We start from the raw sequence: 25,788 nt of genomic DNA on the forward strand, positions 1-25,788 counted from the left end.
CAGTCCAGGTACGAAGTACTCTGTACCTTATTCCGCTTTGTCGGGGTTAGTCGGTAAAGACCGCAAAATGGGGTCTTGGTGGGGCTTGGTGAGTCACGTGATGAGTTACCTAAACCACTGGCTTAGATAATCCAACCTCCCTCCGGAGGAGCTTGGCCCGCTATGATATGCTTCGTTTCTTCTGCCCATACTTCAAGGTCTCGTACGGATATCGCGAGCAATGGGGAATAAAGTCGACCGGAACTTTTACAATATACTTCAATCTCTTACATGGTCTTCGGATTTCAACTCTCCGCTCAAAGACTCTTCCCGCACTTTAATCTAACACATTTAGACTGAATAAAGACACAAAACATTCGTCAAGAAATAGCCCCTTAGAGCTACCGACACTCTAGAGATCTACCTGGTAGTAGAGTAGATAGACAGATGTAAAGGGTATTCTAGCTGTATCCCCATGCCGATCCCAACGCCGAAAAAGTAATCACATGAATCATGAAGAACAAACCCGAAATGGAGTGGGTAACCGCCCAAACCGCCCTTGGGCACCGGACCCCCATCGCTGCTGAGTCTCCCGTCCTCTCTTTTAGAGTCGCGGGATACCGTTGGACCCGTCGCTTGGCCGCCTTGACCTCATCATGGGCATCTCCCCTTCACTGTCGGACCCTCCCCTACCACGGCTTGTTGATGATGCTGCCGATATGCCAGTCCCGGTAGCACCTCCTCCCGAGCTACCACCACCACCACCACCACTGCCGCCATTACCCCCCGCGCTCGAACTCGCACCCGCAGTCCCGCTTCCACTTGCGCTCCCACCGGCAGCCACACTCCGATGAGCCAACCGACTCCTCTCCAGCTCCTCCCGGCTCCTATTCATAAGCCAAGCAACATGCATCTTCAGGATCCCCAAGTTGGTGCGAATCTCCGTCATCTCGTTCTTAATCGGCATCATCTCGTTGAGCACCATGACCATCTGCCGCCCATCCAGCTCCGTCAGGTCCTTCTGCACGCCCTCGATCCGCCGCTCCACCTCCTCGTAGATCCCCATCACCGCCTCCTCCGCCGTGCACGCCTTTGTCCCGTCCGGCCCCAGGAACCGCAGCGCCTCCCAGGCCGACACCCCTCCCCGCTGTTGCCGTTCCTGCTGCCGCCGCAGCGAACCCAGCAGCCGGTCCCGCTCTTCGTTCTCGCGCCGCAGCCACTCCAGCTGCTTCTCCTGCCGCTTGACCGTCTCGCCCAGGACCAGGCAGATCCTGTACACGCACGTCTCGTGGTGCTGTGCCAGCAGCTTGCGCTTGGACCGGTGCCGGCAGCCGAACTCGGCGTAGTCACACGCGGCGTCCGCCTCGGGGCACTCCCGTGCGACGTGCTTGTCGAGGTCTGATTTCCGCGTGTCCTTCCCGCACGAGTCGCACCTGGTCGTGTTCTTGAGACAGCCCCGACGGATGTGGTCTTCCATAACGGCCTTCTCCACCGGCGCGTCACAGTACGGACAGGCCGTCTCGGTGTGGAGGCACTCCTTCTCATGCTCCCTCAACAGCCACGTGGCGACTTTCTTCGCGCACCCGGCGTCCGGACAGGGAGCGAGCGTGTAATCGCATTTATGCGTATGCATGGCCACGTCCTCCCGCCTCATCGTCTCCCCGCACCCCCGCTCGGCATTGGGACACGCCACGACAAGGCTGTCCAGTTGGTTCCGGAGCAGCCGGGACGTGATGCGGACGTTCTTGGGTCGGAACTTCTTCCGGTCGATCGGGCACACGTGCCGCGTCTCGCACGCCTGGCGGAGGCACTCGAAGCAGAACGTGTGGTCGCACGGCGTCGTCACGGGCGTGACGAAGGGCATTTTGCAGATCGGGCAGAGCAGGTTGTCGTCGACGCGGTCGTCGACGTAGGCCAGGCCGTGGAAGTCCACAATGTCGAGCACGCGTTCCGGCGGGACCAGCGGGTACCGCTTGTGTTCCGGCTCGATCGATTCGTCCGTCGGCCACGCAGGCGCGGAGGGCGAGGGGGGACGCTGGTGCAGCAATCGGCCGGTCGACGGCTGGGACACGTCGGAAGAGGGGGGGATCAGGTGTGCGCTTTCATCGTCATCAAGTCGCGAGGCGTTCTCGATGGCCTCGGCCAGCCGCCGCGTGAGGCCGGGATCGCGGAGTGAGTTGAATGGTGGCATAGCAATGGCACCGTGCTGGCTGGGGACATTTAATCGTGCCGTATCATGCGTCGTGGAGGTTCGCGAGGATACGGAGTAATGGGAGTTGACGGTCGATAGTATCATCAAGTGTGACGACGCCGCGTAATTACAGAGTAAAAAAGATACCATCGAATCGACGGAATGATGGGAGCCAGTCTGCGCGAGAGCCGAGGCAAACAGTGACATAACGCGTCTCCACTTTCCCCCCATCCCCCGCCTGGACCCTGAGCAAGGTACGTACTCGGGACATCTACAACGTACGAAGAACCCAACACACGGCGACCGGACCGCATACAACCAGGCAAGAAACGCCTCCGTCGCCGAGGATTCTCGATTCTCTGCACCTTCAAATTTGGTAATAGTCGATAGGAGTTTTTGCCGGCCGCGCCGTCAGCCACCGCTCTCCGAGCTCGTTCTCAGCTTCAGATAGTTCGTCCGTATCTGCTCCTCTAACTTCCCTTCGTCCCCGGCATACTGCGCCAGCTCGATCGCGAGCTCCGCCCAACTCCGGCACGCTTCGTCCTCTCCAAGAGAGTACATCGTTACGCCATGGTTGAAGGCCACAGCGACAAGCCAGTGAATTTCCTCCGACGGGAATGGAGAACCGCTCTAGGGACCCGACACGCGGACGGTCAGCGACTGACCTCCTCACGCTGCATGGCAGACCAAGGCCCCTCACCTCTGCGGAGATCTTGACCTTGTCGATAGCTTCCCGGAGGAGTTGCTTCCCTAGATGATCCTCTAGTGGCAACACCGCTTGGAAGAGACATCGGATGTACTTGGCCAATCGACCGCAGTCGAAACGCTCGAGATTCCAAATTTGGTTGATGACCCGCCTCATCTGCGGGTACAGCTCTGTCACGTCCTCCGGGTAAGCAACTCAAAACCTCCTGGCAGAGAGGAGGAAAAGGATACAACTCCGACACGTACCACGCGGCGGCACCGATCCCTTCAAGAGGCAATCCGCCATAGCTTTGAACGTCCGTACGCTCTTACAGTCTATTGCCTTTTGGACCACCTCGCCAAGCTCGCCGAAATTCCCGAGTCCGATTGTCGCCTCAAAGTCAAATTCGAGAAGGACGGCAAGCTTGCCCAGGAGATCCGTCGCTATAATCTCGTCCAGGCTGTTTCGACCTTTCTGAAACTCCTCGTCAAACTCCGCCACTTGATACCGTACAGCAAGGTAGGCCTGCAGCTGTTTTTCTCGGTTGTCTTCGACTCGAGCCATCGCCATCTGGGCCGACGCGATTATGAAGCGGCAGAATAAGGACCGGAGTGTAATATCGCCCGCATGCTCGCTTGGGAGGTCTGGTGGGTAGTGTTCATGCAGCGCAAGGCAGGAGCCCAGAATGCGGACTAGATGTTGGAGGTCCCAGTCGTTCGTGTGTCTGACCCCGATGTTATACCCGTTCTTACAGAACCAGTCGAGTTCCTTGACGGTGTAGAGCTGCCGGCCTCCTGCGTCTTTCGGACTTTTCCCGATGTCCTGTACTGCTGAGCACAGAGTCAAGTTAGTTAACCGCTTTGATGCCAGCCCCTTTTTCTTGCTCCGCAGGGAAAGTCAACCTGTCTCGAACGATCTGCAGATATCCTCCACGAGATCTTCCCCGCACACCGGTCTTTCGTTCTTGGCGTCTAGGATTCCGACTATGCAACGAATGGAGGAACGCAAAAGCGCGGGGCGATAAATCTGGTCCGAGTCGTCGTTCCTCTCGAGTAAGAGTCTCATGGCTTGGTATGCCCGCATCCTGTCTCCTACCCTTTGAGCGGCCTGCATGCACGCGTAAAGGAGCTTAGGATCCCTCGATGCCATTCTGGAGACACATTCGAGACATTCGGCCGCCATTTCCGTGTCCGACGTCTGCAATGCGACCTTGTACATGAGGTAGCGTGTCACTGGCTCGTTCCGCGCAGACTCATCCAGTGCAAGGAACACGTCTTTCGCCTTTCCGCAGTCATTTCTTTGGAGACTGCACAAGATGGACTTGCTGCAACGATTAGCATCAGTGTCCTTCCCAGGAATTACTGGGTGCGGTATATCAACCAACCGTCCAATCTTCGCATGGTTGGCTGGGCCGACGTTGAGGAAGAGTTCGTGCGCTGCCACGTGGAGCCAGCCCTCGGTGAGATCGAACTTCTCCTGCCCGTAGGTGACGTTGACCTTGTTCCAGAGGAGCTGGGCCTTCTTCTCAGATGAAACCCTTTTCAACGGATGGTGCGGTCTGACGACTTACTGTCACAGCGGCCACAGCAGTGGCACTGTCTACGGGTTTCCCCAGGCTTCCGTAAAGGCTCTCCATGAGAGTGCCCAGAGAACGAATGGCTTGCCCCGTGTCCTCTTGGTTCGCGGCCATGGAGACTCGGCGTAGAAGGGCTCGTTGGATCCACTCGTGTCGTTGGGACTTGATGAGTTGGCTTTTTAACCACTCATCCATGGCGCTGCACCCGAGGGTGGGTGACCTTCGGTAGAGCTTCCCGATATGATGGTCAATGAGCCTGAAGAAGGCGTCCGAGAAGTTGAATGTCCGGATCATGCGCATGAGAATATCGGCATAGGCGGCTTCGTCGAACAGTTCGGCCGGGGCCTGTTGCAGAACCTCGAGGCGAAGCACCAGCACGACCGGCTTTTCCCCAATTTCGACCGCCATGTGTTCAATCACGTTCGAAGCCACTTTTGAATCCTCCGGGATGTCTGTGTGGAGTAGGGCATTGACCAGGGTACGCGCGATAACCAGTCGCAACTCGATGCCATCCCTGGTTAATTGATCGAGTTCTGGTACGTTGATGACTTCGTAGGCGCGGTCCAACCACTTCGCACCCATCGTGTAGTCCTTTTTTATGGAGAAGTCTTTGCCCATCTCGAAAAGCACCTCGGCAAGATGTTCAGCCGACGCGCGGTCAAGGACCCGGCGAAGTCCTTCTGTTTTGTTGTACATATGCTCCGCGACATCTAGACGGTCTTCTTTCCACGCCTGGACCTTGTCAGCTCTCCCGTACGATACAGAGAGAGGGGGGATGGGAGCAATGCAAGGCCAGCTAACCAATGCCGTCCGCAAAATGAGGTACTCGGCTTCCAACTGCTGACACTGCGCTACCTGGTCTGAGCTGAGATCTCTCTTAAGCGTTGGCAAGTGGCTGATGTACTCGGCCACTTTCTGTAGAGCGTTCACCGCTGTCCCTGTGTCGCCGTCGTCTGAGGAGAGGTTAGAGAGGTGAAGGTACGACCATGGAGACGTATGCCATGTGCCGTTGTTTTTAATGAAAGGGAAGTCCAGTGTGTTCGTGTGAAAGGTACATGACGCACCAAGAGCCAGTCTGGAAACTTTGAACCCGACAGAAAACAACTGCACAATGTCTCCAAAGCGCAGTTCCCGAGAATTCATGAACGCCGGAGGGTGGGCAAGTGCCATGAGCAGGAAGGCAAAGTGGCGGCTCTGCAAAAGGAGTTTCGTCCTAGTCGAGATAACCGCCTCGGGGACGACAGCCCGCTGGGTGTTGACGCAAGCGTTGTAAAGTTCGCGAGCATGGTTGTCCAGGTCTCTGCTCAACCGTTTCTTCGTGGCCAGCTTGATGGATAGGCGGTTAAGCTGCCGGATCTCGTCGACAAGCTCGGCTAGAAGGGGTTCGACGGAGGGACGATCACGGGAGGAGGCGAGTCGAAGCTTCAGACTTTCGCAGAAATCTGGGAGATCACCAGGTCAGGGCCCCAGCCGGAGGGAAAGCAGGGTGTAAGAGGATAGGGTGTAGGACGAGAGGGAATGCTCGCTCTTCGTCGCACCTAGAAAGGCCTTGACCTTGCCAGATTCCCCCGATTCCCCTTGCGGCTGGTTCTGCTTCATCGTTCTGCCCCTGCCCGCCGGCAGGGGAGGCTTCGAGAACATGGTTGGAGTTGAACGTCCGGGACCAGGAGGTGAATGCACGAAGACGCGAAAGAATGAAGCCGGGGATGTGTTTTTCAGTCGGAGCAGCTGGTGGTCAGGTAAGGTACTCAACTCAGGTACCTTTCAAACAAAGAGTCACAGGAGGGGAGGAGCGGGGATGCTCCTTCGCACTTTCCCAGTTTTTCTTGAGGATCGTGACCTCACAGTGACCTCTCGGTGAGCTCTCGGTGAGCTCTCGCTGGATGGTGAAGCGGAGAAGGTTATAGAATAAGAGGTTTTGTGTTAGGACAAGTTACCTACCGTTAACTTGAAAGTACATACCTACCTACTAAGGTAAGGTAGACAAGGTAGGTAGATAGGGGTATACTCCGCACAACATGACTGTTCAACCCTTCCCCGAGTAATACCTTAGAAGTCGTAGAATGACTACGGTATCTTTTCATACTCCAATCCCCGGAGACCGTACCGATAAGGTAGATAGATGGTCCCCAAGGCATCCCAAAGGTCCTTTCGATTTTTGTTTTCCCATAATGCCCCTTGTTCTATTCAACTCTTACCCGTTCCAAACTAACGCCTGATGTCAATGGAAGCTGACACGCTCAAGAGGATTCTCTTCAACTCTTGACCGGATCATTCGGTAAGAAGTTGCCCACAATCAATGTTGGACTAAGGTGTCGGGTCCCTAACCGTTAGCAGTACACACGGAATGGAAGGGCAGCTGGAAAACGTACAGTTTGTGATCGTCTCTCCGGATCATAAAGGAAAAACAGCAACGCACGCCCGGATCCGTAGCCTTGTCGTCTGGCTTCTTCAGCGTACAAGCCGTCAGGAGGGTGTCGTGGGTCGGGTCGAAGGCAATGGTTCCAAACTCCTCCCAGTATCTGACGAGGGATTCTTCCGTGAGGATATCATGGAGCGAAATTCGGCCCTGATCATCTTGTGTCAGAAAAAAAAAAAAAAAAAAAAAAAAAGCATTCCCAGGAACAATCATACGTCTCGCAAGTTTTCCACCGGGACATGGATCAACTCGGCCATCTCCTTGTTGCCCCTGAAAATCTCCCCCGTCCTCCTCCAGCAGCAGGCCGGGACCGCCATACTGGCAAACACGCGGTCGTACTCCATCAGCTGCTTCTCGAACCACATCTCCACATAGAGCAGCTCCATATCCGTCAGCGTCTGGGCCTTCTCGCGAAACTTGGGCCGGAACCGGTCAATGGTCCTCAGGATCTTGTGCTTCGATTCGGCGGCGACGTGCGAGTCCAGGTACTTGCCCAGCCGCACGTACCCCTTGACGTAGTTGAACGGCTTCAGCAGCCCGGCCTCGTACTTCGCCTTGAGGACGCGCTGCATGCGCTCTTCGGGCGTGTCGTTGCCCGACGGGTCGGCGGCTTGGAGGTAGTATTCGCGCGCCTTGTCCTTGTCGGACTGGACGACGCTGGCCGGTCGCGGGATGGCCTTCCCTTGCTCGATGTTGGGTGGCGGGAGCATAGCCCCAGGTTGGCCGGGTTGCGATTGCTGGTGTTGTTCACGTGATTGCCGCTGCTCGTGCTGTTTCTGTTGTTGCTGCTGCTGTTGCTGGCCCTGTTGCTGTTGCTGTTGCTGATGATGATGATGATGATGATGATGCTGCTGCTGCTGCTGTTGTTGTTGTTGCTGCTGCTGCTGCGCCTGATGAAGTTGGAGCAGATTGCCCGCCGGGAATCCTGACAACATGGTGTTGTGGCCCTGGCCAGATGTGTTGAATGCGGCGCTCGTCTGGGGTTCTTCGCCGAGGATATTGCTATCATCGAGAAGGCTCGTTCGAAGGAAATCGTGGAGTAGGTTGAACTCGTTCGTAACCTCGGGTGCTATCATGTAGCTTGGATTGAAGTTTTGCATGTCTTGGAAGTGATTCTGGGCCGTCAACCAGGCATCAGAGAATCCGGCAACTGAGGGGGGAAACAAAGGTAAAATCTGTTAGCGATGGACTGTAACGTTTGAATAGGCCACTCGGGAAGAAAAGTAATAGGGAAGAAAGGGAGCGCCGCTCTTTCTTGGTTGCTGTCGGCTTTTCCACATGCAGACGCGAAATACAGAGTAGACTTCAAACACCAGCACAAACGACGCGAGGAGAGTGGGGTTGGACAAAGGACAAAGCCCAGGAGCCTACATTGGTTCATGTTAACGCCGCTTCGCATGCCGTCTCCTTGCATGCCGGACACGGGCGTGGGTGACACAAGCTGCAGCGGGCTCCCCTGGCCCAGCAGGCCGCCTCCACCGAAAGACACAGGCTTCGCGCCCGTTCCCGTTCCCGTTCCCGTTCCTGTTCCTGTTCCTGTTCCTGTTCCTGTTCCTGTTCCTGTTTCTGTTCCTGGGCTCGGGTCTAGCCGTGTGTCCACGGGCGGCGGGGGCCCCATGGAGCCGGGAGTCCGGTCGATGGAGGAGCGGCCGTTCTCGGATCGGGATTCGGAGGCGTCCGCGGTTGACGACGGGTGTTGGCCGGTCCCGTTCTTGGGCTTCTTTGGGTCCGAGTCTCGGATCTCATCGTGACAGAGGTGACCAATATTACGCTTGATGCACCGGTTACAGGGACGTTCCTAGACGGGGTGGACGAAATTGAGGCGGGTTCGTGGTCAGCTGAGAGAGATGCACTCGCTTTCGTCTGAAGAAGACGAGATGGCCAAGAGCCAAGACAGGGAGACCAGGATGAAGGGGAGGGGAGGGGAGGGGGGGGGGAATCACATACGTAGTCGCATGTCATGTGCTGGTCATCAACGGGCAGACGGCGGCCAACTGGTCAGCTGTGGTTCAACGGCAGATCCTCGACGAAACAGCGAGGTGAAGAGAAGGGGCTTATCGGGAGAAAAGGGAGGTAATGGCAGGAGCCCCAACGAGACAACAACAGTAACAGCTTTCAATCGAAGCCCAACATCATCGGCGCAGATCGTCAGGCGACCGTAGACTGGAGTCGTGTGCATTGGCCGGGGACGCCCCTCCCCCTGTCACCAGGGGCTCAAGTTCCGGCCGGAGAGCTTGAAACCCAAAAGCCAGAATTGTTTTATGGAGCAAAAAAACGGGGGGAGCAAGCAAGCCCCTCTTTCTGACTTACAGATCGCCGACAATAGACGCAAGCTGCAAGCTCCGAGAGGCGGACGTGCCGCCCAAAACTATGTTAGCCAACCGGACATGACATGTCTCGGCAAGGCACAGGCAGGAGCAGGAACGAGGGGGAGGACAAGAGGTCCAGCCCCCCCCCCCCCCTTGCGTTGATGCGCTGGCGTGCAGAGAGACATGGACGAGGAAGGCCTTCAACAAAACGTACCATGGCTGACCTTGCGGCGCTTCTTGGTGGCAGATTTATCGGTTTCGGTCTTGATGCGCTTCACGTCTTGTTGGCCGGCAGATTTCGACCTGGCCTTGCCCTTGGGAGTTCTGTCCATGGCTCGTTCGGGTTGCCCATCGGGGCTCGGTCCCATTGGATCTTCGATAATCGTGGTTACGCAGGGCAAAAAGCAAAAAAGGTCAAGTGCGCGCGCGGATCGGCATACGGAGTAGAGTGGGCGAAGAGGAGGGAGGTGTGTGTGGGCGACTTTTGCGGCTTAATGCAGGAGCGGCTGCGTCAATGGCACGACCATGGAAGGTTGCTGGGCCACTGAGGTCGGACGGGTCGATCGATAGTGACGACGGAACGGGGCGAGGAGGGAAGAGAGGTCGCGGTTTCTCGGTTTCTCGGTTTCTGGGTTCTGGGTTCTGGGTTCTGGGTTCTGGGTTCTCGTGGCCTCGTGTCCAATGATGACGTGCGGCGTGCAGCAGTGTTCGAGTCTGGAGGACAATGGCTTATCGTGGGCGAATAGACGGTGGTCGCGTGTCGTGTACGAAGTATACCGGGTTGCTCGTTATTGAGTGGTGGTTTTTTGGGGGGTTTGACTGAAGTTCTGGGCTGGCGAAGCTGGAGGGGTCGAAGTAGAGGTACGAATTATTGGATACCTTACCCTGATAGACGTGTACGTATCTGAATGGGCCGATCCTCCCCGCAGAGTCGGCCCAATCCACCAATTAGAATCGGTCCCTCGGCCCTTGTGGCGGTGTACTTTGTAAGTATTACGAGCTGCGAACTGCACTGACCCGAGGTTGCTTTTTTCACAATAAAATACTTCGCAGATACATGTCTTCGTCAAGGAGGACCCTGGGTGCGGGATGTCGGAGCTCATTGTTGCATTCGTCCCTTTTCATTTTCATTTTCATTTTCTTGGAAACGTCGTCTCGCATCACGAACAAAACAACCATAGGACCCTTAAAACTCCTTACATTGACGATAATTCCGCGACCCTCGTGGCTACTTTAGATTAAAATGAGCAGTCCGTCCAGCCACCGCAGGTTATAGTATAGGCCCCACTCTCTTCGTCTCGAAGCGGCTCTGGTTTCGGCATGTTCGCCAGGCGACTGGTAAAGCCACGCGACACGACAGCAACAGGCCAACGCCTCTAGCAGACTTGATGGGTTGGATCTACACGGAACGTATTTCAGAATGTCTACTCTAGGATATCGTCGTCGTCGTATCTGAAGGAGAGAACAACAGATATGCGTCGAGGGAATGTGTGCACTTCGGACCCCAGGGACGGCCTCCAAGCCTGTGGAACATTGTTGCCAGCCTGAATTCACATTTGCAATCTTAAAGTGTACAGGTACCTTAGCTTGCAGGTCGGCATATGAGGTACCTATGTTAGTGAGTACCTGCAGCTAACTCAACGAAGTACCCAAGGTACGTACTAAGAAGGCCATCCGAATATTTTAGCGGAGCTACCTGCAGAGTACATATAATATCATGCCTCGACCCGTCGCCCATGCAACGAGCCATAAGACATAATTACCTCCGCTCTACGAAGTACCTTACCTGTACTCATCACATCAACGGAGGCTCGGTTCGAACAATCATATACCTACCTTAATTCAAGTATCGTCAAATCATAAAAGCGCCCTGGTTCAAACCCATACACAGATGAGATGCCCAACGCGAACCATAACGGAAACACCCAGCATCATCATATCGCCACAAAGAAACTCTTCTCCCCCTCCTTCGGCACCACGCGCGCCGCCCTCATAATGGGATCCTCGCAGCTCAGCCTGATCCGTTCCGGCGTCGCCGGGCTCTCCAGCCTCAGCAACCCGTCGCCCGCCTCGTCCCGCCCCACCGTCGCCTCCACCCCGTGCTGCTTCCGCGACGCCTTAAGCGCGTCCCGGATCGCGAAGAAGACCGAGCTGCCCAGGAACAGCGGCGGCTCCCCGATGCCCCGGCTCCGCTGAATCGTCCGGAGCTCCTCCCACTCGACGCCCTTGAGCAGCGTCACGTTGAACGCCTGCGGAATGTCCCGGAACCCGGGGATCTTGTACGCCCCCGGGCCCCTCGTGAACAGCGTGCCCGCCATGGGCCCGTTGCGCAGCCACAGCGACTCCTCCATCGTGAACAGGCCCATCCCTTGCACGAACGCGCCCTGGATCTGCCCGTAGTCGATGGCGGGGTTGATCGACCGCCCCACGTCCATCTTGATGTCGGCCCGCACGCACGTCCACGACCCCGTCAGCGTGTCCACCTCCACCTCCGCCGCCGCCACCCCCTGCGTGAAGTAGAAGAACATCTTGCCCCGGTTCTCGCCCCACACGTACCCGATCTCCGGCGTCTTGTAGAACCCCTGCGCCGACAGGTTCACCCGGTCAAAGTACGCCGCGTGCGCCAGCTCCTTCATCGTCGCCCCCGGTCCCAGCTTCTCCCGGTAGGGCGCGAGCCGCTCGTTGATCTGCTGGCACGCGTTGTAGATGGCGTACCCGTTGAGGTCCGACGACGCCGACGCCGCCGTCGACGACGCGTTGGCCACCGTGTTGGTGGCCGTCTCCGAGATGAACACGTTGTCCAGCGGCACCTGCAGCGCCTGCGCCGCGATCTGCGTCATCTTGGTGTGCAGGCCCTGCCCCATCTCCGTGCCCCCGTGCGCCACCAGCACCGACCCGTCGTGGTAGATGTGCACCAGCGCGCCCGCCTGGTTCAGGAACAGCGCCGTGAACGAGATGCCGAACTTGGTCGGGATGAGCGCCAGCCCGCGCTTGCGCCACTTGTGCGCCGCGTTGAACTGGTCGACCAGCGCCCGCCGCATCTCGTAGTCCGACTCGTCCAGGACCTGCTGGTACATCAGCGGCACGTGCCAGTCGTTCATGACCTGGTTGAAGTGCGTCTTCTCCTTGGGCTTGTAGAAGTTGATCTCGCGCAACTTCTCCACCGGCATGCCGAGCCGGTCGGCCACCTCCTCCATGTACGTCTCCGCCATGAACATGCCCTGCGGGCCTCCGAAGCCCCGGAACGCCGTGTTGGACATGGTGTTGGTCTTGCACAGCCGTCCGCGGATGTGCACGTTGGGGATCTTGTAGCAGCCGTCCGAATGCGACATGGCCCGCTCGCACACGGCGGCGCTGAGATCGAACGACCAGCCTGCGTTGTTGAACACGTCGAGGTCCAGCGCCTGGATCTTCCCGTCCTTGTTCACCCCGACCTTCCACCGCCCCAGGAAGGGATGCCGCTGGCCCGACGTGACCATGTCCTCCTCCCGCGTCAGCATGTAACGCACCGGCCGCTTCGTTTTCTTGGCCGCCAGGGCGAGCGCCGTGCTGAGCTGGATCGACCGCGTCTCCTTCCCGCCGAAGCCGCCGCCGAGCCGCTTCACGCGGACGACCACCTTGTTCGCCTGCACGCCGCACATCCGGGCCGCGAACACCTGCGTCTCGTTGGCGTTCTGCGTGCTCGAGAAGATCTCCATCTCCCCGTCCTCGGGCTTGGGTACCACAAGGGCCGCCTGCGTCTCGAGGTAGAAGTGCTCCTGTCCGCCTATCCTGGCGGTGCCGCTGAAGATGTGATCGCAAGTACGGAACGCCTCCTCGGTGTCGCCGTTCTTCAGCTCGCGGAAATACGTGTGGAAACTCTCCTTTTCGATGGCTTCCTCGATGGATAGGATGGGCGGCAGTTCTTCGTACTCGATCTTGACCTTGCGCGCCGCCTCGGCTGCCCGGAGCTGCGACGTCGCCAGGATCATGGCGATGGGCTGCCCAGCCGTGTACACCTTGTCCTCGGCGAAGAATACCTCGTCAAAGTTGGGCGCGCCCCATCGATTCTGCTCCGGCGAAGGAACGTCGTTCTTGTCGATGCAGTCGACAACCCCCGGGACCTCGAGGGCCTCGGAGTAGTCGATGGATTTAATGATGGCATGCGCCTTCGTGGACAAGACGAAACACCCATGCAGCTCGTTCTTCAACGGGGGGATGTCGTCGGTGTACTGGGCCTCTCCCGTCACCTGCTTCAACGCGGCGGCGTGGTTGTTGGACTTGCCGACGACGTCCTGCTCGTACGCCGCAGCAGTGTCCTTGTCCTCATAGCCGCCCGACAGCGACCGCTCAATCTCGTCGATGGCTTCCTTGTCGACAATGTCACTCTGGCCGTCGATGTTGGTGAGCACGTCGTGGTAGAATCGGTAAAAGAAGCTGAAGGCAAGGGCCTTGCGGTACGACGCCATGCCGCCGGGGACGCTGAACTGCAGGTCAAAGTCGGCACCCAGCGCGCCCATGGTGCCTTCCAGGGTCTCCAGCTCGGCGAAACGCCTGCCGACAAGGAACCCCATGGCCGTCTGGGCCGCCACCGTCATAGCGGCCATACCGCCGTACACGATGTTGGCCTCGGTGACGACGCCACCGTCGTCGAGCTTGACGCGCAGCGCAGCGGTGACGATGGCAATATCGTCATCCTTCCGCTTCGCCTGCTTGTAGGCGCGGAAGAACTCGCTCTTGGACTGCGTAATCGGGATCCGGATGGACGCGATAATGGCGTCCTGTGGTAATGCCGTCCGACGGTAGCCGGTGAAGAATTGAGACGTGGGGATTTCCGTCTCCTTGCTCTCTGACCGGGCAACCAGAACAGCATTGGCTGCCCAGAGCACAGGGTTCAGGTCCGAAATGGGGGAGGCGGTCACCAAGTTGCCGGCGGGCGTGCCGACGTTGCGGATTTGCCTGCCGGCGAAGTATTTGAGCTGCTTGTGGATGGCTTCGAATATTTGACCCTTGGCGTGGCCGTAACGCTGGACGGCCTCCTCGCAGATATACTCGAGATCGGTCAGGACCACGTTCCCGCCAATGTCGAGGTGATCGTCATGGAAAGTGTACTGGCGAAGTTCGGCAATGTCGCCCACAAAGACCGACACGGGGTACTGAAGGGCCTTGAACTTGATCTCGATCTGAGTCTCGGTGCTCCCTCCGATGATCTTGGCGTCGGGGTAGACGCTCTTGATGGCCAGAAGCTGGTCGAGGGTGACGGGGCGGTACCACTTCTTCCGCTTATTGCCGAAGGCGAGGGGCCGCAGTTCGTGCTTCTTGAGCTGCGGCGGGAAGATGAGTTCGGTGTCGGGGTTGTATGCGATGAAGCCCGGGGGGTTGAACCGCTTAATGGGCTGGTCATCGAGTGACGCTTTGTCCATGCAGCATCCGCCACTGTTCTTCTCGCCGTCCGAACCATCCGCTTTCTCCATACAACAACCTGAACCGCCGTTGGCCGTGGCCTGGCCGCACCCCTTATCTTTTGAGGTGAAAGTCTGGGCGGCGTCGAGGATGGATCGATAGCCGGTGCATCTGCAAAGATTGCCGTCGAAAGCTTCTTCTACGTCGCTTTCGTTGGGCGATGGGTTGTTTCTTAGCAGGGCGTACAGGCTCATGACGATTCCTGGGGTGCAGAAACCGCACTGGCTACCATTTCCCTTGGCGATACGTTCCTGGGCCGGGTGCGGGCTATCGGTGTTCCCGATGCCCTCGACGGTGATAACATGTTTGCCGTCGATACTGACTAAAGGCGCCAGACAGGCATTCACGCTCGCATGGTAGATCTTCTTGGTTGTCGGGTTGAACTGAGAAACGACGACGGTACATGCTCCACAACCTCCTTCGCCACAGCCTCTGCGACAAATACGTCAGTCATATGTCTCGGGAGATGCTGTTTGGGGGTAGGAAATATTGTTTGTTTGCATGAAACGGGGGGTAAGGGGAAGGGAGGACGACAGGCCGAAGGATGGGCGACTTGAACGTACAGCTTGGTGCCGGTGAGGCCAATACCCCTAAGGTATTCCAGAAGAGTGACCTCCGGATCAATGTCCTCCAGAACTACCCTCGAGCCGTTCAAATAGAAGCGGATTGTGTCGTCGAAAGTGGCGGTAAGGGCAGAGAGCGCCCCAACATCCCTCTCCCTCTCCCTCTCAAGAGAGACCGCAGCCGGCGCCATAATACACCCAGCAGTCACCGAGACACAGAGAGACCAAGAAAGGTACAAGTAATGGGAAGAAAATAGAAAGGAAGACAAGAGTCTCAGAAACGCAGAAGTTCAAACGGACAGAAAGAAGAAAATATCGAGAGGAGTCGGGCCGACCGTCTACTGCGTGTAGGTATTCGTATCTTGTCAGATGGCGGGGCAGATTATAGATAAGCTCCCTACCCAAGGTAAGGTAGCTTAATCAGTTGTAGACCGCAATCACACTGCCTCGGTTTGGCGAACCGCGTCTTGAAACAGGAGATAAAACGAAAAAGGTCAAGTTGTGACTCCCGAGTTTCGTGAGGTTTGGTAGAAGAAAGGAAGAAAACCAAAAAAAAAAAAAAGGGTAAAGACGGAGGTGAAAAGGGACGTTGAACAGGGAGGCGAAGTTGGAAAGTGCTACTCGAGCGCCGTTGCCCCTGGGACGAGAGAGGGGGCCGATAAGCTGAGGGGGGCGAATCACGATCCCCCTAAAACATGCTTACCTTAGCAACCAGGGACTAGGACACTGGTCGCTAGCTGCTACTGTTACTGTGGTACATGCAGTGATGGCCAGGTTTCTTGTATTTTACAGTATCTTCTCCCGCCTGCAACTCCAACTTCTGCGGGGTAAATTCAGGTACCTCGCCAACAGACGGTGGCCCACAATAGCTCCATCATTTGCACTAATTGCCGAGCATAGGTACACAAGCTAAAAGTACAGTGCCGGCACGGAGTACAGCGTTGTCCCTTGCTGTTAGCGGGTTCTTATCTCCATCGAGCTCGGCCGGCTCCGACCCCCCGCCCAACAAGTACCGGCCGGCCTCTTCCACCACCCGTACTTCAGGTCAAGGTACGGATACAGGGCTAAGTTGTTAAGTTTTAGAAGGGAAAGAAAGAGAACGGCGGAGCATCAACGTGACTTGGGGACAGGCGTGCTGCTCTCGGGAATTCACCGACCTTATACCAATCCATCCGGTCACTGCCGGGTCCGAGGCTCCGAGCCGTACTCGGTATTTGTTCACCTTAACCCCGTTGAACACAAAAGGTTAAACAAAAGAGAAGGCGTTTGTCCGTTATCTCTTAATCCATGGAATCATGGAGACTCATGTGATATCACGATTCAAACCTCACTAGAGTGACTAGACTACTAGACAACATAGGACGCGAAGTGTGTTGATGACTGACTGTATTCGCCTATTCGGTTGGGGCTCAAGCCACTATTTCTGAGATGATCCTGCCGATCCTAGAGGCCGTTTCACTGTTCACAAGCCAGAGGAAGAGAGAAAAAAAGCAAATAGGTGTAGGAAGAGAGCAGTAATCACAAGTCCATCCATCTATACGAGAGAGACACTGTATCCCACTGCTCCTCTTTGCCGACGACAAGTCCCTAAAACTCGGGCTCGGTGTTAGTCTCCTCCGACTTGGCAGCCTGGTTCTCGCCCTCCGCCTGATCCTTGACGGGAGCCGAAGTGGCCGGCGTGGCCTTCTTGCGAGGCGAACGCTGCTTCTTGGTGGGAGTCGCAACGCTCTGACCGTCGTCGGCACCATCGCCTCCAGCAGCAGCAGCAGCGGCACCGGCGGCAGCTTTCTTGGGAGTGGCCCGCTTCCGCTTCTTCTCGGAGTCGCCACCCTTGGAGGGAGTGGGAGGGGGAGTTCCGGTGAACAGCTTCTTCTTGATGGCCGACCATGCGTTGGCGGCAGAGCGGGGGTTCGTCATGCCCAGGGTTTCGGCGAGGCGATTGTAGTCAATCTGGAGTCAAGACAGATAGTTTAGGATGCATAAGTCTGAGTGTGCCGCGAAAAACTGAATATAGTATTCTTAACATACCTCTGGCGTAGTTTTCATGCAGGTCCAGGCCTGGGCGAGAAACTCCTGCTCGCGCTCGGTGAGAGTAATCTTCTGAGCAGGCTGAGCTTCCTTGGGCACTTCGTTTTCAGCCATTTTGATAGACGACTTGAGCTTCAGCAGGGTTTCTGCGATTGTGTAAGGGGCAAAACGGATTGTAAAGTGTGTAGAGTCTGCAATGGTTGTCAAGAATTTTCAGGATAAGAAGGGTGAAGATGGGGGAAATTTTTGGTGCTGTGTTGGCGAGGGTGAGGAAAGAAGTAATATGCAAGAGCGACTACCTTAGGCAGTGGGAAGGAAGGAAAGTCGAAGCCGATAGGGGTTAGGAGACGTGAAGGAGCCAAGATTCCGCTCTTGCGTGGGCCATCAGCTTCTATAGCGTGGTGCCTACTTCCTGTGATGCGGTTTATGCCGAATAGGGCTCACGGATGCCTGGGTTCACGGTGTCCTTATAATATATGAAAGGAAATCTGAGACGAGTCGCACTGAAAAATGGGCAAAGAGTGATCAACTCGAAGAAGGAAACGATGAAACAAAGCAGGGATTTTGTTGATATGAAAATGCAGTTGACTCGGAATCCAGCAATGGCTCACCCTGGTTCACTAATAAGAGAAAAAGGGATCAAGGGGAACCTTGCCTGCTTCTTGAAGCCATGTGTTGTTTCCAGGTGTTTGACCCAAGGCGAGGACTAGACATCAGTACTTACCACATGTCAAAAGAAGTTGTCCGATGCAGGTGCCTCCATCGCAAGTAGAATGTCTTGGTCTAACGTGTTATGATATGTGTACACCGTCTACTCTCTCCTCCCCTCCTCCTGGATATATTGCTTCAACCCCCGCAGCCGCTCTTTGGCTGTCTCGAGAACATCGTCCGGCTTGCAGACGGCAAACCGAATATAGTCCTCCGCGATATGCGCATTCTGGTCGGTGTAGAACTCGGTAGGCGGGACGACCGCCACGCCTACCTCCTGGATCAGGAACCAAGTGAGCTTGAAGTCGCGCGGCCGGCTGGCGACGTGCGGAGGGTAAGGGTAGTCCTCGGGTAGCTTGACCTTCTTCATGTTGACGAGCACGAAGTAGCCGCCCTGGGGTTCGGAGTAAGGGAGGCCGAGCTCGTGCCATATTTCGTTGAACCGATCAATCTTGCCTTTCATCTCTTTCACCGACTCGTCCCAGAAACCGAACTTGTCGGCTTGCTCAAAGCCTGAGGGCCGTGTTAGAGAACGTCTTTTTTGAAAGGGTAGATAAAAAAGGGGAAAGGGAACGACAGGCGGGTCACATACCAACGGCGCAGGCTTCCTGCAAGGGCGACACGGAGGAGTAACAGATGCGCGTATGTGCGGCGGCAACATACTGGATAAGCTCAGCGGGACCCATGAGCCAACCGACACGCCAGCCCGTGGCATAAAAGTTCTTGCCAGCCGATCCCACCGTGATCGTCAACCGCTCAATCTCCGGGGACAGGGTGGCGATGCGGGTGAACGGCACATAATAGAGCCGGTCGTACACTTCATCGGAGAGAATAATGATCTCGTTCTTAACACACAGGTCGCCGATCCTCAAAAGTTCGTCCTTGGAAAATACTTTGCCGACGGGGTTGTCTGGGTGGCTGTTAGCGAAGGTGACACGACACGACACGACACGACACGACCAAAAAGGAGACATGACATCGGATGCAAACGCACGGGGTGTGTTGATGACGATCATCTTGGTCTTGGGCGTAATGGCACGCTCGAGCTCGTCAAAGTCAATCTTCCACTCCGCGGCGGATGAGGTCTTGTCGCCGCCGTCGGCCGGAGGATGAAGGGGCACGTAAACGATCTTGCCGCCGGGCATTTCGATGTTGCTGATGTACCTGGGAACTCGAAGTGTCAGTGAGTCCCTCTCGACGTAAAGGAGAGGGGCGTTCTGGCTAAACAAGAAAAGGCGCGTACTGGTCGAAGAAAGGCTCAAAGATGATGACCTCATCACCGGGTTCGATAAAGGCCATGAAGGCGCTCAACATGCCTAGAGCCGCGTCAACCTTGGTAGCCCAACAGGGGACAGTACAGCACTTGAGAGCAATGTAGAGGTAATCAATCCGTACCCTCATTGGCGCCTGTGGTGATAGTGACCTCAGTCTCCGGGTCGAGCTGACGGCCCCAGAAGGGAGAATAGGCGTCGGCGATGGCCTTCTTCAGGCGGGGACGTCCCTTGGTCGGGCTGTACTGGTTGCACTCGACACGGTCTAGGGCCTGTTTGGCGGCGTCTAGGATGAAGTTGGGGGGGTTGTAGCCGAAGAAGCCCTGGCCCATGTTGACGATGGGTTGTTTTGGCGAGGCGGCAGCGGCCTCGTTGACAATGGACCTGGGCAAAGTCAGTCAATGGATGATGGTGAGAATTTTCCGCGTGGCTGGGAGGATAGACAAAGGCCAGAGTGAAGCTGGAGTGAAGCATCACCATGCCTTGTTCGTCTCCCTCCCTTCCACCCTCGAATCGCACCGGCCCGCCCTCATCATTCACTTACCAGACATCCTGCCGCCGGCCAGACACCCTCGCAGCTGGCTTCAACTTGCCGCTGAGGCTCATCGCGCTGTAATGGAAGCTTCTGCTGCCGACTCGCGTACTGAGTGTGAGTTTGCGGGGGCTGGACCTGAAAATATGTGAGGGTATTCGGACTAGAGGAGACGCTAGGATAGTCATGAGGGGAATGAGAATCTGTCAGGCCGAGATGGAAGTAGCTCCGTCGTTATCAGTTCTCAAAGTCTCCCAGAAGTTGGTCTCAAAAACTTCCCACGTCCCTTATTAACTTCTCATACTCCCGTAGTCGCCGTTTGACGTTGTCCCAGTCAGAGTCACGCAATCGCCAATTACGCCATTTGGCTGACCCCCCGATTATCGGTGCAAGCAAGGGTGCGGATACGTACCGTTCCTGGGAAGGAGGGGTACGTGCAGAGTAGGTATGTACGTCCCGCGGATTGCCGAGGCCGCGGGGGTTTTCTACTATGTACTTTCGAAGGGCTACAGTGTACCTTATACGAGGAAACAGACGGAGTACTTTGGGTAAGCTTTTGACACCCCTGGTTTCAGCTTCGCTTCATTTGGGGAGAGAGATTTCAGATGTAACTGCTTAGGAGGGGGGGGCGACTCAGAATACACCGTGTACACAGCGTGAGAAGGCTAGAACGGCTCCAAAAAATTACGAAGTAGACCCCCCTAGGTAGAACATCTTGGCGCGGCGCGGCTTGTTCCCGTGCTTATCGCGCATCAGAACGTACTTCTGCCCTTTCAACGTCACACAACGGGTGGACCTTGCAGTGACCTCTCGAAAGAACAAGACTGGCCTGGCCGTATGCTGAACTTACCAGGCCCGTCACCTCTGCCATCATGACTTGGGGAGTTCCATCTAAAGCCATCTTCTAGCTAACGATGGCAGAGGCTGCCAAGCCCGTTCCCGCGACTCGACCGCCGCTCCCACACCCTCTCCTGCTGAGGATTCGATTCAGCACCTCTCTCCCCGATCTCGACCTCGACATCCCCAACCCTGCAAACACCACCGTAGCTGCTCTCAAGCACCTCATACGTGATCGCCTAGACCCGAAACACAACACCCGCCGTCTCCGCTTCATCTACCAGGGAAGGATTCTCCAGGATGGCGCCGCCCTGAGCACCGCACTCCCCTCGCCTGTCTTCACTCCACCACGACCATCTCAAGCAGACGAGCACGACTTCAAAGGCAAAGGCAAAGGCAAAGGCAAGGCCGTCGAACGCCAACTCGATCGCGAACAGAATCGCGTATACGTGATCTGCAGCATCGGCGACACCCTTACCCCTTCCGAACTCGCCGACGAGGCCGTAGCCGCCCAGAAACCGCCCGCTCTGCCCGACCGTTCCTCCACAACCCCCCGACAAGATGCCTCCTCCTTCCCCTCCTCCACCGCAGCCTCCGCAAGGCAAAACGCCCCAGCCAACGCCACCACCACCACCACCACCACCACCACCACCCGTCCCACCCCGCGCGGCTTCGACCGCTTCCTCGCCGCCGGCTTCACCCCGGCCGAAGTCTCCCAGCTCCACCTCCAGTTCCGCGATATCCAGGCCCAGCGCCACACGCCCGACACCATGCCCTCCCCCGATACGCTGCAGAGCATGGAAGACTCGTGGGTGGACGCCAACGCCGGCGACGCCGTGCCTGGCGGCGGGACGGGGGCCGCCGTGGGGTCTGCTGCGGGGGAGGGCGCGGCCGGGGCGGCGGACGACGGCTTCAGCCCCATGCACGACGGGCTCGACGGCTTGATCAAGGGGATGGTGATGGGGTTCTTCTGGCCGCTTGGTGGCCTGGTGTGGCTCACGCGGGAGGAGGGGATAGTGTCGTACAGGTGGAGGGTGTGGATTGGCTTCGGCGTTTCCTTTAGCATCTTTATTGGCATCATGCGGGCGCTTTTTGGTACCGAGTAACCGATGATGCACAAGGCGGTTGTTCTATATGTGTACATCTTGTAAGGAAGCTTGTAGGATAGCATTTCGGGATGATTGGGTTTTGACAATTTGGGCGCTCCTTGGTCTGCAGCAAATATATCGCGCGCGCGCGCGAGAGAGAGGTAATGGAATGATACGGGGTGGTCACGCCTTGAGACATCACGAAACCATGCAGTCACCACTGATTGCGGCGCAGAGAGGGCCATTATGCTAGTGAATTGGCGGCCTGGAGGAGGGAGGTATGCAAAGCCCCCTTATGCCTCCATGTCTCGACAAGCAGAAAATCCAAGAAAGCTACAATGGTATAATCCATGTCCAAACCTCAACTCCTTTTATCATGCCGAAAGTTCATATAAACACGCGCGCCGATGAGAGAAACGCTGGGCACGAGGCCAAGCACCGTCGCCGTGTCGCATTCCTGCATTCTCGTATTGTCGGTCGACTCCTCGTAACCCAAGGGCAACGGTTGGCCCCGACCTTTTCCCCAGGAGATGAAGCAACTTACCTCCCACCCTCACTCACCCTTCACAAGTACAAGCTTTGCGCTGCAACAATGTCACGGCGGATCTTGTTCAAACTCGCCTCAAACTTGGACGTTAGCTCCTCACTGCCCATGACCTTGGCGCCTTGCGCCATTTGGCGGAGCAACTCCTCGAGACGACGGAAGAGCCGGATCAGCGACCCTTCGTAGGCGTTGGTCATTTTACTGCAAAACATCCTGTCAGCATATGGGAGTTTCGCCAGGCACAAATGCCCATCGTGTTCAGACCACAAGACCTACCAGATCTCTGCAAAAGGCTTGTTGTTGGCCCATGCGTACACCGTCTCCATCAGCTGCCACTTGAACTTGGCCACGAATTCCTCCTCGTTCACGTCGAGCTTGTTCTCAATGCTCACTTTGGCCACCTGCCGCGCCTTGGCCACAACGGCGCGATACGGCTTGTCGAGCTCCTCCTTGAGCGGCTGCGCCTCCAGCTTCTCGTCGAGCACGAAGCAGCTCAGGACCGCCGCGATCGTCTCGGGCGCTAGCTCGTTGAAGAACCGATCAAACAGCAGCTCGGCGAGGATCAGCTCGTGGCCTTCGGTCGATGACAGCTCGCACGCGACACGGGCTTTGAGCTGGACGACTTCCGCGTCGTTCAGGAACCCCAGGCGCCGGAGCACCCGCTTCCGAGCCTTGAGCTCATCCATCTGCGAGATGGTATGGGCCTTGGCGATCTCCTTCTTCTTCTCCTTGATCTGCTCCGACAGCTTGACCTTGGCCCTGTACCTCAGATACAGTTCCGGCAGCAGTGGAGACCCGTGAAGAGGGTTCGTCAGGAGGCGCGACTCGAGCACTTCGATCTTCCGAAGCAACTTCTTGAACGAATCATCCGTGATGGCCATGGTCTCGATCGGATCCAGGAGGGGCATTCCGTCGGGGAACCGTTTCTTGACTTCGAGGAGCGCCCCGCGCACTTCGTCCCTGCTGGACTTTTGGTTGAGATCCTTGGGCATGAAGACGCGGATCTGGCTGATGCTCTTGATGCACGACAGGAAGCAGGGAATCACCTCGAAGCGGCCCGATTCGGACGACGTCTCCGGATACAAGCCTTTGGGCATTTCCGTCGTCTGGTTAGGTCCCGGATTCACTTCGCTGCTCTCGGCCGAAACGGGGAGCAAGACATCAACGAGGTAAGCTTCTTGCGGGGGATACGTCGGCTCGCCCTTCTTGGGTTCGCGGCGTTTCACAAACTTGACCACAACACCCCAGCCGAAATCCGCGCCGTCCAGACTGTCATCTTGATGCTTGGGGTTGTAGATACGCACGAGTCGGCCCGGCTGCAGAAAGTCGAGGCAATAGTTCGGGTGCTGAATGACCGAGCGCATGTCCCTGGTGTACTGTTCGAGCTGCGTCCGGATGTTGTAATAGTCCTTGACCGTCGACTCGTCGGCGATGACCATGTTGTCGCGCTCCTGTTGAAGATTCATGAGGTCGCGTTCCAGGGCAGGGACGCTGGCGGCGTTCTGGAACTGATGGAAACACCGCTCAAGCATGAATTCGGGCGAGACGGCCTCGATTCGAAGCAGGTTCAGGATCATGTTGTAACCAAGGTAAAAGGCAGAATTGAGCCGGTCTTGCTGTCCGACCACGATGCCGCGGGCCGTATCGGGCTCCATCTTCTCGTCGATCATCATGATGACGATACCGCGGGAATCGAGACCACGACGACCGGCACGGCCGGACATCTGGATGTACTCGGAGGGCGTGAGGGGTCGGGTCTTGATGCCATCCCATTTCGTGACCTGGGTGAACACGACCGTCTTCGCCGGCATGTTGAGGCCGATGGAGAAGGTTTCTGTGGCAACCAGAACCTTGATAAGCTGCTCCTGGAACAGAATCTCAATGGTCTCTTTCAGGATGGGCAACAATCCAGAGTGATGGACTCCGATGCCTCGTTCCAGGAGGGGGAGAAGGTGCTGGATTTGAGGCAGCTGGCGGTCGATCTCGGAGAGGCTCTCGATGGCGCTGGTGAAGACCTTGCGGACCATGGCCTGCTCCGACGCGGTGTTGAACTGGAACTTGGAGATCTCGAGCGCAATGTTCTCACACTCTCGCTTGCTGAAGTTGAAGACGATGACGGGGTGGAAGTTCTTCGACATGGCCATGCGAATGATCTTGGTGATGTCGGATTGCGACTCGCTCGCGCCGCCCTTCTGTGTCTTCTTCTTGGCACCTTTGCCCTTCCACGTTGCGTTGGGGTCGTTCGAGTCTTGTCCGCGGGATGCCTCGACCGCCGCCATGGTCTTCTGGAAGTTCTGCTCGCGGAACACTCCCTTCTCATCGACCACCAGGAAGATCCCGTTTCCACCGGCGGGGAAGAAGTAATTTTGCAGAGGAGTCGGTCGGAAATCGGTGTAGACGACGTGACAAGCCTGATGGTGGATCTTGGCAATCCACTCGGCGAACTGGAAGGCGTTGGGGATGGTGGCCGACAGGAAGACGTAGCGGACCTTGTCAGGAAGAAGGATGATGGTCTCCTCCCAGACAACACCACGCGTCTTGTCGCGCATGTAGTGAATCTCGTCGAAAACAACCCAGGCAACTTCGCGCATGATCTCGGAACCGCGGTACAACATGGAACGCAGAATCTCCGTCGTCATGACGAGGCAGCTGGCCGTGGGGTTGATAGTAACATCACCTGTCATCAAGCCCACGTCACCGAACATGGCCTCGAAATCTCGGTACTTCTGGTTGCTAAGGGCCTTGATCGGACTGGTGTAGATGACCCTCTGGTCCCGCTTGAGGCACTGCGCTATGGCGTACTCTGCGACGACTGTTTTACCGGCACTTGTGTGAGCGGAGACTAGGACACTCTCGTCACGCTCTATGGAGGCGACCGAGAGGCTCTGGAAGGGGTCGAGTTTGAAGGGCCATGTACGGGCGGGTTCGGCGGGCGGCTTGTGTTCGGAAAGGGGAACGTATTCGTAATCTAGATCGGGGGGCAAGGCGACTTGATGCTGGATGTTATGAGACAACACAATCGCCTCGCCCTCGCCAGGGGTGAAAGTTTGCGCGCCCTCGACTTGTCTAGACTCGGCCGTCTGGAACGTGTCGGTGAGAACTGGTTCCGCTTCATCTTCCTTCTTGCGCCGTTTGTTGCTCTCTTCCTCCTTTTGAGCATCGGACGAGGGCTGACGAGATTCCGGTTGAGCTTCGTCCTTCGAAACCTCTCCACCGTTGGTCATATCAACGTCGGCATCTTGGTTAACGACTTGATTCTTCACGCGGCCGTCGGCTTTTCGCTTTTTGCTCTTATCTTTGTCGGACTTCTTGGACTTGGTACGGGACTGTTGGGGGGCAGCCTCTGCTTCGCTGGCCTCTGCGGTGTCGGGCTGGCCGCTGCCCTCGAAGACGTCGAAAAGGTCATCCATCTCGACGTCTTGCGCCCAGAGTATGGTATCCTGGCGCTTGTGAGTACAATGAGGGATCCTTGACAGTAGCACTCAAAGAGAGAATATCGGATCTTAAGACGAGAAAGATTCTGGTGTTCACAAAAAAGAGGCGGAGACTACCTCTTGAGGCTAAAGAATAAGGTGGTTGAGGAGTGGGTGGCCAGAAGACCGTCGCGCACACGGGA

At 56.8% G+C, this 25,788-nt stretch overlaps 9 protein-coding genes across 9 annotated transcripts; 2 read left to right on the plus strand and 7 right to left on the minus strand.

The window, feature by feature from the left end:
- Nucleotides 1-289: 289 nt before the first annotated feature.
- SODALDRAFT_329393 (hypothetical protein) lies at nucleotides 290-2,289 on the minus strand. The gene has a single exon (XM_028610924.1). It carries the CDS (start codon nucleotides 2,168-2,170, stop codon nucleotides 584-586), a length of 1,587 nt encoding a protein of 528 aa, XP_028463013.1. The 5' UTR covers nucleotides 2,171-2,289; the 3' UTR covers nucleotides 290-583.
- A 202-nt stretch (nucleotides 2,290-2,491) lies between these two features.
- On the minus strand, nucleotides 2,492-6,393 carry SODALDRAFT_395125 (SPO22-domain-containing protein). The gene is made up of 8 exons (XM_028615285.1): nucleotides 5,970-6,393; nucleotides 5,487-5,873; nucleotides 4,426-5,369; nucleotides 4,240-4,367; nucleotides 3,758-4,179; nucleotides 3,122-3,685; nucleotides 2,871-3,046; nucleotides 2,492-2,800 (listed from the first exon to the last, which is right to left on the minus strand). The coding sequence occupies exons 1-8, from the start codon at nucleotides 6,070-6,072 to the stop codon at nucleotides 2,582-2,584; spliced, it is 2,943 nt and encodes a 980-aa protein (XP_028463014.1). The 5' UTR covers nucleotides 6,073-6,393; the 3' UTR covers nucleotides 2,492-2,581.
- Nucleotides 6,394-6,668: 275 nt separating this feature from the next.
- Nucleotides 6,669-9,001, minus strand: SODALDRAFT_79734 (hypothetical protein). Its single transcript, XM_028615706.1, has 5 exons — nucleotides 8,798-9,001; nucleotides 8,222-8,648; nucleotides 7,066-8,000; nucleotides 6,804-7,000; nucleotides 6,669-6,738 (listed from the first exon to the last, which is right to left on the minus strand). Exons 1-5 carry the CDS (start codon nucleotides 8,810-8,812, stop codon nucleotides 6,687-6,689), a joined length of 1,626 nt encoding a protein of 541 aa, XP_028463015.1. The 5' UTR covers nucleotides 8,813-9,001; the 3' UTR covers nucleotides 6,669-6,686.
- A 1,700-nt stretch (nucleotides 9,002-10,701) lies between these two features.
- SODALDRAFT_329398 (xanthine dehydrogenase) lies at nucleotides 10,702-15,703 on the minus strand. Its single transcript, XM_028610925.1, has 2 exons — nucleotides 15,165-15,703; nucleotides 10,702-15,033 (listed from the first exon to the last, which is right to left on the minus strand). The coding sequence occupies exons 1-2, from the start codon at nucleotides 15,353-15,355 to the stop codon at nucleotides 11,094-11,096; spliced, it is 4,131 nt and encodes a 1,376-aa protein (XP_028463016.1). The 5' UTR covers nucleotides 15,356-15,703; the 3' UTR covers nucleotides 10,702-11,093.
- A 227-nt stretch (nucleotides 15,704-15,930) lies between these two features.
- Nucleotides 15,931-16,507, plus strand: SODALDRAFT_363899 (hypothetical protein; the record flags this gene model as incomplete). Its single annotated transcript, XM_028614609.1, has 4 exons — nucleotides 15,931-16,019; nucleotides 16,123-16,214; nucleotides 16,295-16,380; nucleotides 16,499-16,507. 4 exons carry the CDS (start codon nucleotides 15,931-15,933, stop codon nucleotides 16,505-16,507), a joined length of 276 nt encoding a protein of 91 aa, XP_028463017.1.
- A 39-nt stretch (nucleotides 16,508-16,546) lies between these two features.
- On the minus strand, nucleotides 16,547-17,384 carry SODALDRAFT_353570 (hypothetical protein). Its single transcript, XM_028613655.1, has 2 exons — nucleotides 17,193-17,384; nucleotides 16,547-17,114 (listed from the first exon to the last, which is right to left on the minus strand). Exons 1-2 carry the CDS (start codon nucleotides 17,304-17,306, stop codon nucleotides 16,752-16,754), a joined length of 477 nt encoding a protein of 158 aa, XP_028463018.1. The 5' UTR covers nucleotides 17,307-17,384; the 3' UTR covers nucleotides 16,547-16,751.
- A 619-nt stretch (nucleotides 17,385-18,003) lies between these two features.
- SODALDRAFT_337775 (kynurenine-oxoglutarate transaminase) lies at nucleotides 18,004-19,777 on the minus strand (the record flags this gene model as incomplete). The annotated part of the gene is made up of 6 exons (XM_028612724.1): nucleotides 18,004-18,413; nucleotides 18,493-18,810; nucleotides 18,895-19,064; nucleotides 19,144-19,216; nucleotides 19,296-19,555; nucleotides 19,716-19,777. The coding sequence occupies 6 exons, from the start codon at nucleotides 19,775-19,777 to the stop codon at nucleotides 18,004-18,006; spliced, it is 1,293 nt and encodes a 430-aa protein (XP_028463019.1).
- Nucleotides 19,778-20,487: 710 nt separating this feature from the next.
- Nucleotides 20,488-21,987, plus strand: SODALDRAFT_329401 (hypothetical protein). The gene has a single exon (XM_028610926.1). The coding sequence runs from the start codon at nucleotides 20,618-20,620 to the stop codon at nucleotides 21,644-21,646; it is 1,029 nt and encodes a 342-aa protein (XP_028463020.1). The 5' UTR covers nucleotides 20,488-20,617; the 3' UTR covers nucleotides 21,647-21,987.
- SODALDRAFT_329402 (ATP-dependent RNA helicase DOB1) lies at nucleotides 21,868-25,784 on the minus strand. Its single transcript, XM_028610927.1, has 2 exons — nucleotides 22,449-25,784; nucleotides 21,868-22,373 (listed from the first exon to the last, which is right to left on the minus strand). Exons 1-2 carry the CDS (start codon nucleotides 25,580-25,582, stop codon nucleotides 22,193-22,195), a joined length of 3,315 nt encoding a protein of 1,104 aa, XP_028463021.1. The 5' UTR covers nucleotides 25,583-25,784; the 3' UTR covers nucleotides 21,868-22,192.
- Nucleotides 25,785-25,788: the final 4 nt, after the last annotated feature.

This window comes from Sodiomyces alkalinus (genome assembly GCF_003711515.1).
Source record: "Sodiomyces alkalinus F11 unplaced genomic scaffold SODALscaffold_12, whole genome shotgun sequence".
NCBI lineage: Eukaryota > Fungi > Ascomycota > Sordariomycetes > Glomerellales > Plectosphaerellaceae > Sodiomyces > Sodiomyces alkalinus.